This window comes from Schistocerca americana, chromosome 10 (genome assembly GCF_021461395.2).
Source record: "Schistocerca americana isolate TAMUIC-IGC-003095 chromosome 10, iqSchAmer2.1, whole genome shotgun sequence".
Classification (NCBI taxonomy): domain Eukaryota; kingdom Metazoa; phylum Arthropoda; class Insecta; order Orthoptera; family Acrididae; genus Schistocerca; species Schistocerca americana.
The window spans coordinates 104014466-104035726 of NC_060128.1; the positions used below are offsets into that span (position 1 = coordinate 104014466).

Sequence of the window (21261 nt, forward strand, 5' to 3'; positions counted from 1 at the left end):
ATTTGACAATGTATGTATGTAGTATCTCTGTAATTATGAAAGCAGCAACATACTAAAAAGGAGTTAACCAGGGGCTCAACAAACACCTCGAGTTGATCTTTGCACACTTCATAAAAATCAAGAAATTAGACAAATTGCAGTACATTATTGTTAAAAGTAGAAGAAATGAGAAAAAGTCAAAAAGTTTGGAGAAAGCATCTTGAAGACTGAATTCGTCACATCAGAATTAAAAGTTGCAATGTGTGTTTAAAGCCCTTTACTGTTCTATGTTAATATTCACAGCTCCCTGATGGTAGCTACCTACACTTTTTATTTTTTCTTACAGTATTTATTTTTGTATTGTGGCATGCTACAGTGTCTCTATGAAATGAATTTCAAAATTAGAGTTATTTTAACAAAGAAAAAATATATGTTCCACAATGATTTTAACTATGACAGTTATACATTTATTTCAGATAGTGCTACAAACCCCGATAACACACCAGAGACTATATATGTTGAAGATCCTGTTAAATATGGTTTAATACTATTACTGGCACCAGCCAAACAAAAAGTAGTTTAAATATGGCCTCGCTTACAGTTTTGGGGAATCTCTTAGTGCTGCAAGTATACAAATGTAATGTATGTCACGGAATACTTGTAAGATTGCAAAGTTACCTTTCATCATGCAATAAAACAAAAGCTGTTTTACTTTTCAACAAATGTATAAAAAAAAAATCATTGTCTCTCACATGTACATCATATTAAAAGGAGGTGCTGGTAAACTTCAGAGAGGCATTCCACGTGAAACCAATCAATTAAAAAAAACTGAACCTTAATTATTCAGAATTTATCACTTTATCCCACCTATCAAAGCAAGATAAAATCCAAATATATAAATTTTTTTTCAAGTTATGAATTTTTAAAGTTTTCAAAATTGTGCAGTTTTTTCCACGTATCGAAACCTTAAAATGGCCATATCTCAAAGTACTTGAAATAGAGACCTGAAATTTATACCACTTTATTCAGTTTATTATAGGCTTTAAAAAATGTGCTGCCTGACCAAATTCATTAAAACATTCTTCCAAATCCAAAACGTTTTGGAATACTGAAAAATTCCAAATTGGATTTTTTGTTTTGGGGGAGAAAAAAGTATGTTAGTTAATGTGTGTGTCAAATTTCGTGATGGTATTCCATAGGGAACATATAGAAATAAATCTTATTTTAACTACTGCACTTTGTTGGTAAGCTAGTTTATTAAGCTACCGTTAAAATGAAATTATTGAGAACTAATTAAGCATACTTTACCAAATCATTTTAAAACTGTATTAAACTATGCCATACAACAACTAACAAAAATAATGCAAAGGACAGCATGCATTTTCTATTTTATATAACTTATTTACAGAAGTAGTTTTGTGTGTGTGTGTGTGTGTGTGTGTGTGTGTGTGTGTGTGTCACATACTTTCACTTCTACTGACAGTAAGTCACTTCACATCACCAGATATGAATCGTTTGGACAAAATTCGCAAAGTATTGGTCAGGGAATAAGAACCAGGGTGCTTTGAGCCTAAGTGATAATGGGGCAGAAAACCGCCAGTATCACGATTTAAAACGCTTAATCGCCCATTAAAATGTTGAAAGACATGTACTGGAGTACAACAAGCACTAAGCCCAGCCCACAAAATGGAATACTATACTTGCTGTGTTCCAACACAAGCAGTTCAACGTTTTATTGGGAAATGAAGCATTTTAATTTACAGTATTCTGGAGTATTGCTCTGCGGTGTGGGATCCGCGTCAGGTGGGACTGACAGATGACATCGAAAAAGTACAAAGAAGGGCAGCTCGTTTTGTATTATCACAAAATAAGGGAGATAGTGTCACAGACATGATACGTGAATTGTTGTGGCAAGCATTAAAACAAAGGCGTTTTTCATTGCTACGGAACCTTCTCATGAAATTTCAATCACCAGTTTTCTCCTCCGATTGTGAAAACATTCTGTTGGCACCCACCTACATAGGGAGAAATGATCATCGCAATAAAATAAGAGAAATCAGGGCTCGCACAGAAAAATTTAATTGCTCGTTTTTCCCGCATGCCATTCGAGAGTGGAACGGCAGAGAGACAGCTCGAAAGTGGTTCATTGAACCCGCTGTCAGGCACTTTATTGTGAATAGCAGAGTAATCACGTAGATGTACACGTAATTCATGACACTGGCACATTTGTGTCAGTCACCGGACAATGCTCATACAGAATAAAATCAGTGACTTAAATGCACAGAAAATAAAAATCAAAGTGGTTTCTTAACATCCATATTAATCAGCTGCGAAACAACAACATTATCAAATATTAATTTCCTCCGACTGTTCGAGTAGGATAAAGCATATATGCCATCAGTCACTTCTATGTGAGAAATGATAATCGTGTAGCATAAAAAATGAGTTTGGCAGAACATTTTATTAAGCTCTAGCAGTCACAGAGACACAAAAGTATCAGGCATTTATGCCTATCAACAGAAGCCAACGCAAAGGAAAAAAATGTTTTCCGATTTTAAGGATTTTGGTAGTCATAAAATTCAAACAGATCCAGATGCTGTTGAACAGATTATAGGACTTGTTGCTTGCATGTATGACAACAAACAGTGGACGGCTTTTATGCTACCCAGAGATGAAGAAGTAGAAGTAACACGTCATTGTGGATCAACTCTTTCCTTTTCATAACCAAGACGGCCAGATAAATTAACTGTGATAAAAAAAGTTCATACTTTGTAAATCAAATCCCTCAAATGCCACTGGAAGAACATATAGACTTTACACGAAGAGCTGCAAAAAATCTCAAATTGTATTGCACGTGAATGTGCTGTTACATCAGTTATATCATTATCGCTTGGGACAGCGAAGTTATGTCATTTAAATGAAAAGTGCAATTCATAATTTTAGACTCTAATAAGATTGTTGGTGGATCGCCATGCCATCTTTTTTGTTGAAGACGAGTAAAAAATTTCATTTTTCGACACACACTAATAGCACATTGTTAAATAACAACAGCTACATCCTTGTTTAATTAATAATATTGATCAATAGTAATATATCTGTAAAATGAAGGGATTATTATGTAAATTCTGTGTAGTGTTGTTTTGCGAATGTGTTATGGTGTCTGTTAAAATGTTTTCACAATTAACATCAGAAAGCTAATTGTGTATTGAAATTTAAGGGTATAATTCTGTTAATGTAAAAGTGTCACTAAATAAAAATAATAATTTGACAATTTTATTTAGTTTTTGACATGTTACCCATAAAATTTATTATACGTTCCCGCTGGAACATCATGAAGTTTGACACACAAACTAACAAATAACGTATAAGTAAGATATCTTTTAATGTACAAGTAAGATACCTTTTTCCTCGAAACAAAAAAATCCAATTTTGAATTTTTCAAAATTAAAAAATAATTTAATCTGAGAAAATGCAGCATTGTTGTTAATATCATCACACATACTCTAAAGCTTATATGAAACTGAATAATATGATACAAATTTTAGGTCAGTAAGTCCAATAGTTTTTGGGATGTGATTTTAAGGTTTCAAAATGCAACAAAAACGGCATAATTTTGGAATTTTCAACAATTAATAACTCAAAAATGACAGATCACAAAAGATTTTCATTTGGGATTTCTAACAATGGAAAATCCAAGTAGGAATTTAAGATTTCTCATGCAAACAACTATAAGTGCACAAAAAAATTATCAAAATATGAGATCAAGAACCAGACCATTGGTTGATTTCACACAGACTGATCCCACACTCTTATGACCAATTCCTATTACTTTCACATCAACATGGATGGAAAATTACAGCACGAGTACAGACAGCTTTTAATGTTAACATATGGCTTTCAACGCAACAGTGGTTGTTAGTAAAGCAAATTAAAGCAAGTTAACACACTAAGTCACTGCCAAAAATGCTTGAAAGTGAGAAAATTAACCTCACCCATTTCATGATCACAATGAGCAAGCACACGCTGCCGATTACCATATCAGAAGTTTACCAACATCTCAGACACATTTTAACCAAATGAAAGACATACATAGAGCATGTTTCAGTACTGATTAAACAATGGAAAGTCCAGGCTGTCACATCAACAATATTATGAAAAGGATGGATTGTTGCTCAGTGCAAAGATGGCATGATGATTTGGAGACAGGCACAACAAAAGAGACTGTTACAACACATTCAGCTTTCAACTGAAACCTTCTTCAGAAAAAAAAAAAACACACACACACACACACACACACACACACACACACACACACACACTTGCAGTGGCTGGAAATAGCCGTCATGTGTGAGCGAGGTGCGCTTGCTTGTGTGACTTTTGTTTCTGAAGAAGACTTCGGCCAAAAGCCCAATGTGTAACAGTTTTCATTGTGCCTGTCTGCAACACAAAGTGTCACCTTTATGATGAGTACCAATCTATACTTTTAATAGTGATCAAACTTTTAATAGTGATGATATTGTGGTTACTAAGATATTGCAAAGAAACATGTCAGTGAAAACAAATATGTGCAGATATTCTGTCAGTCAAGTACTGGATATTAGCAAGACTTGTGACAGGCTGCTCATTACACTTAGCAATCTGAGTACTGAAAATTGGGGGAAAAAGAAAAGACCTTACAGAACAGTAGCTGAATTTCAGAACTGCACCCACAAATACAAAAATTCATAAATTGCTGAAGCTAAAGACAGTCTCCAGCAATATATCTCCTATAAACCTGCAACAAACAGTATACAGCGAAACATTCTTGTAAACTTATTTTTTTACATGTGCAAGTTCCGGGTCTACAATGAGAGCAACTGTGACTGTGGTGACGATATGTTCATGTGGTAGCTAGGGATGAGCAATTACTTCTAATTAATCAATTAGTGGTAATTATTCTGGTAATCTAATTTCAATATACCAATATTTCTTTCACATCAATTCATTTAATGCAATGTATTATCCTTATGACATGGAAACGAATCGGACTGTCCACTAATACTCATCACATACCATCAGCTGAAGCTTGAACATTTCACGTTGACTGTGTCCTGTTTATGATTGCTGCCAACATAAACGATCTAATAGCAGTGGCTCTTATGCAGCGCCACAAAGTTGTGTGTTCTTTGTATCAATTCGGCAAGAATGACATACCAAGCTTGGCTGTAAATACAGCCGTAACCATGGTAAATGCTACTGTCCTGAAGAAACAGACACAGAAGGTTGTTGAAGTCTGAGAATCAAAAGTACAGTTACTGGCTAGTGTAGATAATTTTTGTGGGACCCTAATTTCAATACATCAGGAGCAGAGCTCTTCCACAACAACAAACAAAGCTAGTTTAGTGTCTGAAGTTCCGACGATTTACACCAACATGTAACTGACAGAAAAGCTCTGCACTTCTGGAAAGACAATGAGGCAGTGTACTTTTTTTACTGTACAGTGCGTCTAATACACATCTAGGAATAGTGGTTCTGGGGTAGAATACACAGAGGATATGGTGGCCAAGACACAGTGGCCAATTTTCACTCAACGAGCTGGGAGAGTTCATTTGTTCTTTCGGAAGGGGCACGTTTGCCAGCTTTCAACATGTCAACCACACACTGCGATGACAAAGTCAGGGTGCACGCACTGGAGTTTTTCTCAAATGATTTTACAGAATCTATTCAGTGAAAAAAATTTCATTTTTATGTTATAGCTCTGTGTGTCAGCTCATGACATATTTTCACTAAGAGTTTTATATCACCGAACAACACTGTCCTTTGAGGTAAAAGTGGGAAAGCATATCTCGGACTTAATGTTAACTTTATAGTGCAACACATTTTTAATTAAGTTAGTGAACTTGTGCATCAACATGGTGGGAATTTGCCAGTACAGTGCAACCACATTTTATGCAACTTCTTATTCTTTGGAACACTTTTCACGAGTTTTTATAGATTTGCTTGTACGGTATGATACTACACACCATTTGTAACGCATTTTCCAAAACGTCAATTCCAAAACAAGACATCACTGTGGATTAGCATTATGGCAGTAGCAGCAGCGTGCTAGCCAGTGACGTCACAGGTATCACATGACTCGAATGGAGCGTTTTAGCAGGCTTTCAAATTATGAGTTTCATTTTCATTTTTATAAAAGAATACTGAAATTGAAGAGTATAAAAGATCTTGATAGATGCACAAAATGATATAATTAATCATTTAAGGCAACACAAGCCCAATGTACGTGCTCCTACTGTCTTGCTCATTTTAAACTTCCACTCTTACATCACTTTTCTGCTTTTCAGATTTATAAACTGGTAAACAGTCTTCTGTTCTCCCTTCCTTAAATATATCTGCCTCCTTAACTTTATGTTGACTTCTGCACCTATTTCCAAAGCAGACTTTTTTCTCTACACTAACACTAAACATTCCCAGGCCCCAAATTACAAAATTTGATGTATACCCAGTCCACAAACGAAATCCACATATTGTGCCCATATTAGCAACAGTTGCAGAAAATGACTGTCTTCTCATAGCTCTTACGCAAATTTCTTGACAGGTTCGAGTAATATTACATACAAAGAAACGATGACATCTGAATAAAAAAGGCACGTGAGAAACATTTTACGTCTACTTTCTTTACTTACCATGTCTTTGGTGCCCCAAAATGGAGATAGTTAATACTATAGAGATCCATATCTTCTGTATGCCATGCAAAAGTGGTTTTCCACATTCCAAAATACAAGTACGCGGTGTTAACTCCATCTATGCTAATGCCGTAATCCTCATTCACATAATCTAATATTGTTCCCAGATGGTTTATGTTCCACACCTGCAGATAATATGGTGTACAGAATAACCAACAAAACAGTAATCTTTTATAAAATAAATAGAAATAAAGCTGAATATTATTCTTATTTGTAGAATAAAACACGGAAAGATAACATCACAAATATGAACTTATCTCACACAGCAATTAAACAAAATCTGTACCATAGTATATAATATGGATATAATGAGGATCACCCTGTGGCTAAACATGCCTTGGTGCACGGCCAGCACATCTTGGCACAGTGTTACACCGTCCGGGTTATCTGAATACTTCCCACTAACACCAACCTGTCAGAACTCAGGGTATGGGAACTTGCCCTTCAGTATGTCCTCTCTTCTCGTTATCTGCCAGGCCTCAACCTCCACTAATTTCAAGTTGCCACTGTTCATACCTCGCCTGTCTTTCAACAACATCTTTGCCTCTGTACTTCTGCCTCGAATGACATCTCTGTCAAAACTCTTTGCCTTTACAAATGTCTGTGTATGTGCGGTTGGATATGGGTGTGTGTGCGCGAGTGTATACCTGTCCTTTTTTTCCCTCCAAGGTAAGTCTTTCCGCTCCCGGGATTGGAATGACTCCTTACCCTCTCCCTTAAAACCCACATCCTTTCGTCTTTCCCTCTCCTTCCCTCTTTCCTGATGAAGCAACCGTTGGTTGCGAAAGTTTGAATTTTGTGTGTTTGTTTCTGTGTCTATCGACCTGCCAGCGCTTTCGTTTGGTAAGTCACATCATCTTTGTTTCTAGATATATAGTATATAATATTTATTTTATAGAGTGATGCAGGCAATATAAACAAAGAAGAGCATTGGCAATCTCCGTTATTTATACCTCATATTTCTATTTCTTCTCTATCTAAATACTTTGGTATGAACAGCAATCCAATGGGGGGGAAAAAAAAAAAAAAAAAAAAAAAAAAAAAAAAAAAAAAAAAAAACCACTGGCCGATCATTCATGCAATCCACCATATTCAAGAAAACGGAGAAAGCAAAATTGAAATGCATTTTTACTTCGGAATTTCTTGTCAGAGCTGCTGAACAGTACCAAATCTTCAAAAAACTGTACTGTAAGTACTGCAAACAGAACCAAAAAAGCACAGAAAACCATCCCAGCAGTCAGAACTTGTAGTTCCCTTGATTCCAGGCGAAGATCACAAAAAAATCGTTCTCCACCACAATGACCATCTTCAGGTCTGATAACAGAAGTAGCCTCATATCATCATAATACGATTAAATCAAAGCGGCATTGTCAAAGGAAATACACAAAATTATTTTGGCACTGTCAAACACACTATTATAATACAGTGTAAATGAGGGCACAGTGCAGGCTGAATCATAATTTGATCATCATGTTACAAAACATTTTAAATTAATGTCAGAAATCAAATTTTACTCTGTATTATTGCAACATATAGGAGTGAAGTCTCCCCCCCATGAACCATGGACCTTGCCATTGGTGGAGAGGCTTGCGTGCCTCAGCGATACAGATGGCTGTACCGTAGGTGCAACCACAACGGAGGGGTATCTGTTGAGAGCCCAGACAAACGTGTGGTTCCTGAAGAGGGGCAGCAGCCTTTTCAGTAGTTGCAGGGGCAACAGTCTGGATGATTGACTGATCTGGCCTTGTAACACTAACCAAAACGGCCTTGCTGTGCTGGTACTGCAAACGGTTGAAAGCAAGGGGTAACTACAGCTGTAATTTTTCCCAAGGGCATGCAGCTTTACTGTATGGTTAAATGATGATGGCGTCCTCTTGGGTAAAATATTCCGGAGGTAAAATAGTCCCCCATTTGGATCTCCGGGTGGGGACTACTCAGGAGGACGTCGTTATCAGGAGAAAGAAAACTGACGTTCTATGGATCGGAGTGCGGAATGTCAGATCCCTTAATCGGCAGGTAGGTTACAAAATTTAAAAAGGGAAATGGATAGGTTAAAGTTAGATATAGTGGGAATCAGTGAAGTTCAGTGGCAAGAGGAACAAGACTTCTGGTCAGGCGAATACAAGGTTATAAATACAAAATAAAATTGGGGTAATGCAGGAGTAGGTTTAATAATGAATAAAAAAAATAAGAGTGCAGGTAAGCTACTACAAACAACATAGTGAACGCATTATTGTGGCCAAGATAGACACGAAGCCCACACCTACTACAGTAGTACAAGTTTATATGCCAACTATCTCTGCAGATGACGAAGAAATTGATGAAATGTATGATGAGATTAAAGAAATTATTCAGGTAGTGAAGGGAGACGAAAATTTAATAGTCATGGGTGACTGGAATTCGACAGCAGGAAAAGGGAGAGAAGGAAACATAGTAGGTGAATATGGAAATGAAAGAGGAAGCCGTCTGGTAGAATTTTCCACAGAGCATAACTTAATCATAGCTAACACTTGGTTTAAGAGTCATGAAAGAATGTTGCATACATGGAAGAACCCTGGAGATACTAAAAGGTATCAGATAGATTATATAGTGGTAAGACAGATTTAGGAACAAGGTTTTAAATTGTAAGACATTTCCAGTGGCAGACGTGGACTCTGACCACAATCTATTGGTTATGAACTGTGGACAGGAATGGGGGAAAGAAATACAGTAGAAGAAGAATGGGTAGCTGTGAGGGATGAAGTAGTGAAGGCAGCAGAGGATCAAGTAGGTAAAAAGACGAGGGCTAGTAGAAAACCTTGGGTAACAGAAGATATACTGAATTTAATTGATGAAAGGAGAAAATATAAAAATGCAATAAATGAAGCAGGCAAAAAGGAATACAAACGTCTCAAAAATGAGATCGACCGGAAGGGCAAAATGGCTAGAGGACAAATGTAAGGATGTAGAGGCTTATCTCACTGGGGGTAAGATAGACACTGCCTACAGGAAAATTAAAGAGACCTTTGGAGAAAAGAGAGCCACTTGCATGAATATCAAGAGCTCAGGTGGAAATCCAGTTCTAAACAAAGAAGGGAAAGCAGAAAGGTGGAAGGAGTATTTACAGGTTCTATACAAGGGCGATGTACTTGAGGACAATATTATGGAAATGGAAGAGGATGTAGACGAAGATGAAATGGGAGATACGATACTGCGTGAAGAGTTCGACAGAGCACTGAAAGACTTAAGTCGAAACAAAGCCCCGGAGGTAGACAACATTCCATTAGAACTACTGATAGCCTTGGGAGAGCCAGTCCTGACAAAACTCTACCATCTGGTAAGCAAAATGCACGAGACAGGCGAAATACCCGCAGACTTCAAGAAGAATATAATAATTCAAATCCCAAAGAAAGCAGGTGTTGACAGGTGTGAAAATTACAGAACTATCAGTTTAATAATTCACAGCTGCAAAATACTAATACGAATTCTTTACAGGCAAATGGAAAAACTGGTAGAAACCGACCTCGGGGAAGATCAGTTGGGATTCCGTAGAAATGTTGGAACACGTGAGGCAATACTGACCCTACGACGTATCTTAGAAAATAGATTAAGGAAAGGCAAACCTACGTGTCTAGCATTTGTAAACTTAGAGAAAGCTTTTGACAATGTTGATTGGAATACTCTCTTTCAAATTCTGAAGGTGGCAGGGCTAAAATACAGGGAACGAAAGGCTATTTACAATTTGTACAAAAACCAGATGGCAGTTATAAGAGTCTAGGGGCATGAAAAGGAAGCAGTGGTTGGGAAGGGAGTGAGACAGGGTTGTAGCCACTCCCCAATGTTATTCGATCTCTATATTGAGCAAGCAGTAAAGGAAAGAAAAGAAAAATTCGGAGTAGGTATTAAAATCCATAGAGAAGAAATAAAAACTTCAAGGTACGCTGATAACATTGTAATTCTGTCAGAGACAGCAAAGGACTTGGAAGAGCAGCTGAACGGAATGGACAGTGTCTTGAAAGGAGGGTAAAAGATCAACATCAACAAAAGCAAAACGAGGATAATGGAATGTAGTCAAATTAAATCAGGTGATGCTGAGGGAATTAGATTAGGAAATGAGACACTTAAAGTAGTAAAGGAGTTTTGCTATTTGGGGAGGAAAATAACTGATGATGGTCGAAGTAGAGAAGACATAAAATGTAGAGAAGACATAAAATGTAGACTGGCAATGGCAATGAAAGCGTTTCTGAAGAAGAGAAATTTGTTAACATTGAGTATAGAAGAAATCGTTTCTGAAGAAGAGAAATTTGTTAACATTGAGTATAGATTTAAGTGTCAGGAAGTTGTTTCTGAAAGTATTTGTATAGAGTGTAGCCATGTAAGGAAGTGAAACATGGACGATAAATAGCTTAGACAAGCGGAGAATAGAAGCCTTCGAAATGTGGTGCTACAGAAGAATGCTGAAGATTAGATGGGTAGATCACATAACTAATAAGGAGGTATTGAAGAGAATTGGCGAGAAGAGGAGTTTGTGGCACAACTTGACAAGAAGAAGGGACCAGTTGGTAGGACATGTTCTGAGGCATCAAGGGATCACAAATTTAGTATTAGACAGCAGCGTGGAGGGTAAAAATCGTAGAGGGAGACCAAGAAATGAATACACTAAGCAGATTCAGAAGAATGTAGGTTGCAGTAAGTACTGGGAGATGAAGAAGCTTGTACAGGATAGAGTATCATGGAGAGCTGCATTAAACCAGTCTCAGGACTGAAGACCACAACAACAACAGGAGTTAAGTCATCTCCTTGTTACCCTCCATCTGTCTTCACATAATGAAGCCATATTTCTTGCTCTACGTAATTGGTATTATAACAATATTACTTAACTTGAAACAAGTTTTTCTTTAGTACTTAAAAGGTTATTGTTCTTTACTTATCATGGATAGAGAATTCTTTTACGTTTCAGTTATTTAATTGCGCTGAGAAGTGATTCACTTTTAAGTTTCAGTTATTTAATTGCACTGGGAAATGATTCACTTGATGAGGTGTCAATTGCGTGCCATCGCATGCACAGTTGGGTTTGCACCAATAGAACCTTGCAATCTAAATTCCTTATGGCAGAGTCCAATTACTGTTTCTGTGAAATGCAAATCACCTGTTGTATTAAACCTCATATTATTACAGTCTGCCATCAACAAGCTTTTCCACTCCCCAATGATGACTCTGCACCTCACACTAAAAGTAATCAGAAATTGCAGGTAACTGAGCCATATTTGGCCAAGTAGGAGCTATAATATTAATTAACATTGAAATTCTAACTACTTGTGTTCTTAAATGTGCTCCTGCTGTTGTCACCGTAGTGCATCCCACTTCCGAACAATGGCCTTTTGGAGGATTACAGTCCAATCGTTTTCTTCGACATGTATTCTTTTGACAGAATACATTATAAACAATGTAAGACTACATCTGTTTTAATCAGATCTGAAGCTGGTCATTATGAAAAAGTATTCCGACAATACACTTTTTTTCACTGACTGGAATCACAGCTAAAAATTCCATGCTTCCCAGATAACTATCTTTATTCGTGCCAAAAAAGTAAAATTAATAATTCCTTCTCTGCGGAAGACAGAGGGATAGGTTGGGAAAGGTTAAAGACGAAGAGCATGTTAGTCAAACCTGAGAGTGTGACAGACCTGCCTGTTGTGAGAATGAGGGGAGAGAAGGATGGAAAAGGTAAGTACTGGGCACCCATTTTGCCTCACCATAATTTTAGTTTTCTCAAATGAATTTCGTTCTTCCTACTCGTAAATAGTTGTATCACTGAATCTCTCATCAATAATTGGGGAGGGGAAATACGAAAATAATTCAAATGGCTCTGAGCACTATGGGACTCAACTGCTGTGGTCATAAGTCCCCTAGAACTTAGAACTACTTAAACCTAACTAACCTAAGGACATCACACACATCCATGCCCGAGGCAGGATTCGAACCTGCGACCGTAGCGGTCGTGCGGTTCCAGACTGTAGCGCCTTTAACCGCTCGGCCACTCCGGCCGGCCCAAATACGAAAATAAAAAAAAGGTAACTAAAGCCGGGTTCACACAGGCAATAAAAGTATCGCCACTGCTAATGGCGAACTGCAGTTGCTTTGTAGTTGCATGTGTGAACTCCTAGTTTTCGGTGGCGCCATTAAAGAAGTGCAACTTCTGTCACGCCACAAAAAGTTGAACTTGGTTCTACTTTGTTGCGCCATTTTGCCTTCTCCACAATCTAATAACGTCATTCGATTGCTGCCTCGTGGCTGGATTCAAACCTTTCTAGTGCGTATTCGTTCGCAGATAGTGCTTTTGTTTGTGCGTTTGCTTTTAATACGTCGAAAAAGTGGTCAACAGCGACAATTATGAGATTCTTGGAGGTGTATCAAGAACGAGAATTTCTTTTGAACCACAAAAGCGAATCATACAAAGACAGAAATTTGAGAGATGCTGCATTAATTGAAATAGTAAACAGTATGCGTGAATATGTACCTGGAATTGATGTAGTCACAACAAAATTAAAAATTCGAAGCATTTGAAATGCTTACATAAGTGAACATAAAAAAAGTACTGAAATCACTTAAGAGTGGTGCGTCTACAGATGGTATTTATAAACCCAGCCTTACTTGGTTCGAAGCTGCAGACTGGTTCTTAAAACATGTAGTCTAGACAAGAGAGATGAGAAACACTTTGGTAACTAATGTTTTACATTTATTATGTTTCCTAAACATCTTATTTAGTAATATGTACAGCCATTTAATCAGCTGAGACAGGTGATGCCATTTAGCAAACTGCGCAATTATGAAGAATTTGTGGCGTCCTGTGTGAACGGTAGCTCACAGCGCCACTCCTGAATGACTTGACTTGTGGCGATACTTTCGTTGCCTATGTGAACCCAGCTTAATATCATTAACATGTCAAAACATTTCTCAGGTGACAACATTTGCTAATCCACATAGTGGAATCATTTACAGATCCATCTAGTTCAATTACAATGGAGGAGGCATTTTTAAAAGAATGTTAACTGCCACAAACTCTGCTGATGAGAATCCCATGAAAACTGTTCTTAACTGGTCTAAGTTAATAAACACTCACATAAATGGTTACGAGTACTGAAACAAAAATTCAAATTAATTAGAAAAGACTGGAGAAATGTATAAAAAGCTCCCAGAAAAGGCCAATGCCTATTTACAAGTGCATCGTCAGTTATTAAAACTCTCAGGGTACATTATTCGACACATCATAATATAGGTAACAAATCAATTTAATAATGACTATTTGCTGACCATTTACAGTGAAATTTATACAGTAGTTGTGGTGGGGAGGGGGTGTTAATGTTTAATAATGGCAGTAAGCCTCTAACTCTTTTGCATTCTTTAAGCAATAACTTTCAAGAAATGAAATGATTATTTCAAATACGAGAAGCAGCCAGGAAGAGACTTGTCACTCAGATTCAAATTTAGATTTGCAATAGGCCATGCTTTTTAAAGTTTTGAATAAGTTATCAAACACACTGGAAGCAGCATTATTCATCCCTCACTGAGCGAAAGTCATTTTTACTGCAGGGTAATGGACTATTTTGATCCAGTAATGTATGGGCATCATTATTCCCTCTAAACTGGAAGACTGTGCACAACAAATCCCAACACAAAACATACTCTTACATCCTGTGATGTTATAGTTAAAATATGTAACTCCTTAAACATTTGTGTGACATAATCCATATCTATTCAGATGGGAGGAGGGGAAAGTTCTGTTCCTCTTGAACAGCTCTCGATTTTTGTTGTCTTTTGTTTCTTGAGAGATAATAACTTCCAATGACACACTCAATTCTCTTGCTGTAACCTTCTGATTCTTTTTTTAAGGTTAAAAAAATTTAATGCCTGTACAAAAAAATGATGTTTTTAGTCTATATTAGTACTACACAGTGCAGTTACAGTTATTTGTTGCCATTTTTTTTTATTGCAGAGCCTTGTAGAAAATTTGAAAGCATCCAGATAATTCTATAACTGAAGCTTTATTGAGAATTTTGCTGATTAACTGAGTTGTAGGGTGTTCTGTGGAAAGGGCTGTTTGAAAGAACTTCTAAATGGCATCAAGGACAGTAATGTGTGCAGACTATTTGCATATACAAAAAGGGTGATTAAAGACTAGGAAGGAAAAAATTTTTAAAAATCTGTCTTCAGTTTGGGAATGAGTGAGCTTATTGCCTAAATGCTTTGACAAAATAACCAAAACAGTAACCAAACAAGGTGAAGTCTCCCATGATGCAGATTTTGCATCTGTTGAGGACGAATTACACTCTCTGAACCAGTCTGCTAAAGAGGAAAGTGTTAGTACTGTTAAGAAACCACAGCCAATCAAGTCAAGTCATCAGCTGCATCCATAAAAAAAAAAATGAAGAGAAATTACTGAAGCTGTGGGGGAGCACAACAAAATAAAACTGACGACAATCTTGAAAGTAGAAATTCCATCTTCAGAAGAAAATGAGCCAAAGAAAGCTTGCACGATTTGTCAGGAATTTTTCTAATATTAATTCAGTTGTTGAATCGTGCATATTCTACACTAAAAAGGTGCAAGCTCTAAGAATTAAAGCAGAACTGTTAAAAAAAAAAAATGATTTTGCACCACATTTCCACTGCACCAAAATGCATGGTGGACAAAAACAAGAAACGTTATGTCTATAAAACCAGATCCCTATTATGACCATCCTGAGAGTGCCAGCAAGAAAGATACTATAATAAAGAGCGGAGAGAGGGAAATGATACATGAACTGTTGTATTAAACTTATACCAGGCATGAGAAAGATTACACAAAAATACTCCCTGGAAGATCGCAAACATAACACTCCAACACCTGTTACAGTCACCTACATTTAACACACACTTGCATACACACCTCGTACTTCACGATGGAAAGGTGTCTGTGAGCACAAAGGCTAGAGAAAACCTTTCCAATTAGATGGCTGAACCTGCTCCTGGGAGTCTACCAGGCATCCGTGCCATACAACTTTACTTTTACTTTTAAAACAAGATATAAAGTATTGCGTTTTAAAGTGATAATACTGTACACACGTGCTTTGTTGGCAACATGCAAAATTCTTCAACAACTGCGATCAAAGGCAGGAAAGGTCATCAATATTTCCAATGGTGCTCCTAGACACCTTCAAAAATCACTACCAACTGTCTGAATTGACTACCTCGCTTGTGCCAACAGAATGTTTACACATTGCTGCTGGTCAGAGGAAAGGGCCTTGTGATGGTGTAGGCAGCTGCTGAAGCATCGTGCTATGAAACAATCTTTCCAGCCCAATTACAGCTGTAATTCAGAATGCCAAGGATATAGTGAAGTCACACACATCTACAGCCCTCATCCTGTTGCCAAAAGAAGAAAGTGAAGAATTCCACCAGCAGAACACAGAAGAACAATCCAACCAAACTACCCTGTGAAAGGAATTCAGAAAGCCCACTTCTGATCTCACTTTGAGAGCGAGGGTGAACTTTTAACACAATAACTTCAAAGTGCGAGAAAGAAGAAATTTCATTTGCCCAGCCAAGACCTTAGAAACAGCAGGAGAACTATTTGCAAAGTGAGACACTTGTGGCCTGTGTACATAACTGACTGGTTGATTACAGAGATTATAATCAGTTACAAGTTCAATGCTACCATGTGGAGTGGTTGCTGTATAGAAGTTTCCAGCTGCAAGACAGTAACACCATCATCAGTGCTCACAGTACTCACTTTCGGTTCAGTATGTTTTAAAGATTGTGGATGCCCCAGTTCCTCCTGGTTCAACAGGATGACATCACTCAGTATAAAAAGAAGATACAGATGCAGCTGAACCTATTGTTAGTTCAATGATTAGCTAATTTCAGTTCTAAACAGGGAGCAGAGAAGTTATAGGCTTTAAAACCTTTTACGTTTTTCTAAATCTCATATATTTGGAATGATTTAATGTGTTTGAAAAATGTGTCTCTTACTCATCTTCCAGAAAAAATAAAATTTCATGCAAGTAAGACTAGCTTTTGATCACCTGTGTGTGATAATGCAGTAATTGAAAATGGTTTAACATATAGCAAAATTTCAGCTGTTTACAGAACATTTTCAACTGAAAAGTGGAAGTTCTCCTTTTCAGGGAATGATACTAATCATGGTACGCAGGATGGCATTTTAAAATAATCGCGCGTGTGTGTGTGTGTGTGTGTAAATAAAAAATAAATTTAAAAAAATAACAGCAACTGTTCCAGAGATATAGCATTTCTTTCCAAAATTTGCATGTGCAAAATGGTGCTTGAGGCATCTTGGATCAGGAATTCTTTTCGACGAAACAAAAATATACAAGTTTCTTACCCTGTCCTGAATTTTAAAATGGGTTAAATTCAGTAATATCTGAGAGTATCAAGATAACCTTTCTCTTGGCTGATTTAATTAATATGGACAGCACCATGTAAAAAAAAAAAAAAAAAAAAAAAAAAAAAAAAAAAAAAAAAAAACTATCATCATCATGATGTTCTCTTCAGTTGTATAGCCCCTCTCTTTATTCCTTCCTCTTTTCGTCTTATCTTCTTTGCCTGGTAGTGGCTCGATATGCTCCCTTTTCTCCAAAGGCCTGTCTAACTCGTCCTGTAGTTGACATCTATCTTTACCTTTGTTACGCAAACTTCTACAACCTTGCATGTTTTCTCCACCATTCCTGCTTTGTGTTTTACACTTCCTGTATCTCTATCTCTCTCTCTCTCTCTCTCTCTCTCTCTTTTTTAACTTCTGTATGCATCCTTGCCTGAGCTTCATTTCATCTCCTACTATCATTTAGCATATTCAAGGGTACCCACGAGGCCTATCAGTTTTCTAGTTTTTCCCTTACTGCCCTCCCAATTTTATCTCTCTAAGCTCACCATTCATCTTCTATCATATCCATTTCACCTATTCGAGGGAGTTGGTGCCCATTTCTACATTTATAATTATCAACAACCTCCAGCTGTTTAAATTTATCCAGATCACATTTCCTCAATTTCTTACCTATCTTCTATTTCTTCAGATTTAATCTGCAGCTCATAGTTAACCTAAAAATATAAAATGTACACACAGTCTGAACTGTAGCATACCTACCAACACCGAGATGTCAACCAAAAGAAACCTCTAAAGTATTAATAATGGTCTTATGACAAAAAATTATTACCTTTAGTCTAACAGAACAATGGTACACAAATATGACAATGAGTAAGAAAATAACTGATAATACAATAAGCACACATAGATATAATAAAAAATCCTCTCAAAAAGATTTTTTTAAAATAAAAGCACTTACATCAACATCTTTATCTGTTAGTGAGCCTGAGACATCTGCTCCATAAATTGGTGAACCATACATTATTTTCTTCCAGTACATGCTCTCAAGCTCTTCATAATCGTTGTGCTTTGGTGTATTGTAACTGAAACAAAGTTTCCAATAAAAAATCCAATTGAAAGAAAAAAAACCACACACACACACACACACACACACACACACACACACACACAGAGAGAGAGAGAGAGAGAGAGAGAGAGAAGAAGAAGATTTATGATTTATACAATACCCAACTATTATCTAGCGGCAAAAGTTCTCCATGCCTAGGACAGTATTAACATTTTCTACTGTTGGTTGTATTTTATTTTAACTATGGCTTTCTCTCTAATATTAATAATGGATAAATTACAAGAACCATAATGCATAAATACCGAAATCTAATTGTGGTAGTGATCTTAATGTTTGAAAGATCTTTCTAAAAACTTAAAATAGGTGAATTAAACTATGATTCAGCAGTGTTCTAATCTACAAACAAATTTTTTGGATGGGGATAATCATTTCTCCCAGACTCAAAACTACTTTTATCTCTCACTATCCTCCACCAACATTTCTGACAAAGTAGGAGAATATGACAGCAACTGAACCAAGCTCATTACTCTTACAAAAACAATTTGCAGCAAGAACAAACTGCATGCACATAAAAAGAATGTGCAATTTAACACTACATAAGCTGCATATGGTGACCCTTCTCCTGACTTATACCTAGCATCTGACAGAAATCCTATACATATCATGACACACAAATGATAAACATTGTAAATGCCAATTTTTACATATAAATATGGATACAGAAAAACTCACCTATCACTGCAAGCTAGATCCCTGTATTCCTTCACAGTCATTGCTTTCTTCTGTACATTGATTTGAGTATAAAGACCAGGTTTTCCATCAACAACCTGACAGATTGGAGCTGGTATGTTCAAATCAATTTCATCTATATTATATCCCGATTTTCGTGGCACCCATTCTGGTGGTGGTATGATCTGCAAAAATAAGTCATGTCTAATTATACGTGCGATTTTGTACTATGAAATTATTATAACGACATTTAAAACTCTGATATACAAAAATAACTCCGATGAGAAGTTTAACTAACCTGCATAAGTACAACAAAGAATCATTTGATGTTTTTATAGAAGGAAAGAAAGGGAGTAAAGAACACAAGAAACAAGCTGCGGTACGCTCGTACTGAATTCTTCAAATCATAACAAACATTAACCGCCAGTGATAATCAATCTGTGCATTCATCTAGAGATTGTAGGTTTACCGCACTATATATTCCAAATAAGCGCTAAACCGCTAATGTGTTTTCATTCATTCATTTGCTCATTTCACGAATTACGGTAAACAATTATGTTTTGAAAAAGACCAATAACAAATCTCTACTGATGATTCGTTTCTGCGCCGACAAACAAAAAGAAAAGCAGGCAGAAGTATGATGCTTCATATATTTTTACAAACTCGATGTTGAACAATGTTCAACTAGTAACACTAACAATCCGCAAAACATATTATTAGCTGTAACACTTTTACCTTAGCAACGCCGGCTTTGTGGGCGCCTTGTGATTCCATGTAGCCAATGAATTTTGAGAAATCTTTAAATTCCTCGTAGGTTGGCCGAAAAACCATTATCTTCCGTTCTGGATTCTTATCTTCCATTTTTTCTTTTTATTTTTCCTGCAAAATATGAATGCATCACTTCCATACCCAAACGACGCCAAATTGACAGATACACAACACGGTATGATGCAACGGTGTGTTCCACATAATATAGTTTCTAACAAAAAAGTTATCATTCTAACAACACTCATAGATAATAACACTTAAAACACCTGGAATTTGTATCTGAAATAATCACCTGGCTAGCGAGGAAGTGAAATCAAACTATTTAAAAACGTATTTGTAAACATTGTAGTTCGTTTCTGAGTAAATTCTCTTGTACGCTCCAATCCATTAAATGTATGAACAAACACTGTCTAACGTGATACTCATAACAGCCAACACAATGCTTTAACGATTCTAAAAACTATACTAATTTATTATGTGCTGGTTAGTGGAAGCCAGGAACCGAAACACATTAACGAAAGTCCGGAGACAATCCACAACGCAAAGTATCACTGAAACTCATAGCGTATGTACGTACTAAGACGAACAGCACTTGTGAATAACTAACTAAAAACTCGGGCTGAAAAATGAGTTAGCTTTGTCCATATCTTAATTCAATGAAAATGCTAGCACTACCGCATAGACGCCATCTTCCTGCCACTGTCCCGTGCCACCATAATCCCCTGGGTAACCAATCACGGAAACAGTCTCTCACTCTGCACATAGCGTAGTCACGTATTCCTAACTGATGCTGAACTTGTGTTTATCACTTACCTTATAAAATTCTATCAACAACAATTTCAAGACTGCTTCATATTTTAAATTCGGAGACTTCTGAAGTATATTTGTGATAACGTGAACTACCGCCGTTAGATAACATATTTTCGACAAAGACTCTTCAAAATGAACAATCTTTGAAATTTTATTGTCCTGTTTGTAAGTATACGGAAACCATCGAACGAAAGGCACAACGATTTAATGTTAATAGCAACGTCTTCTCATTATCTATAATCTTAACGAAAGCGAAATGCGATGGCAAAGATGTCGAGCGGAGGAATGTTGTTAATTCCTCCCTTGCGAAAAAAAATCGATTTTTCTTGCATTAAGGAGGCAGCATTCACTTTTTATTTCGCAGCATTCTGTGCACTTACACTGTCGTGCTCCTGCGCCTCAAACAACCTTTTCTGATGATTCTGTCATCCGAGCTGCAGTATGACATTCACGCTCGTGATGAAATTCTGTAACACATGCGACAAGAAACCTATTTACGGCTGTTCTGAGTATTGAATCATATTTGTGTTCTGTTTATTCCCGCTGCATATATATAGGCCTACATCCTTCCTTGGGAGAAGCGGCCACTGTTGAATCGAGTTTAGTGCGCTGTGAAACAAATGTGAAGATTATGCAGAAAATATCCACTGCCTTAGAAGAAAGTTCATAAAAAATAGAGTAACTAATCGACACCCCTAGAGGCCATTCATCACAAAAACGTGCAAGTTAAAAACAGTTCTGTTTAATATTTCAATTTATATTTTCGACGTAGCTACTTCTGATAACTCCTGTCCGTTACACAAGTTATTTCACGAAATCTTACGTCG

General features: G+C 36.8%; 1 protein-coding gene across 6 annotated transcripts in view; it reads right to left on the reverse strand.

The window, feature by feature from the left end:
• The window catches only part of LOC124552514 (lysine-specific demethylase 4C-like), a 362897-nt gene extending 342365 nt beyond the window's left edge, over positions 1-20532 (reverse strand). For 5 of the 6 annotated variants that reach the window (XM_047126805.1, XM_047126806.1, XM_047126808.1 and 2 more), the window contains exons 1-5: positions 19917-20324; positions 19592-19735; positions 18860-19041; positions 18020-18143; positions 6645-6829 (exon numbers count right to left, since the gene is read on the reverse strand). In XM_047126805.1, the coding sequence (XP_046982761.1) occupies positions 6645-6829; positions 18020-18143; positions 18860-19041; positions 19592-19717 (617 nt within the window). In that variant the 5' untranslated portion in view covers positions 19718-19735; positions 19917-20324. Of the gene's footprint in view, positions 1-6644; positions 6830-18019; positions 18144-18859; positions 19042-19591; positions 19736-19916; positions 20325-20437 lie in introns of those variants that run through there. The other variant, XM_047126804.1, reaches the window with a different exon arrangement.
• Positions 20533-21261: the final 729 nt, after the last annotated feature.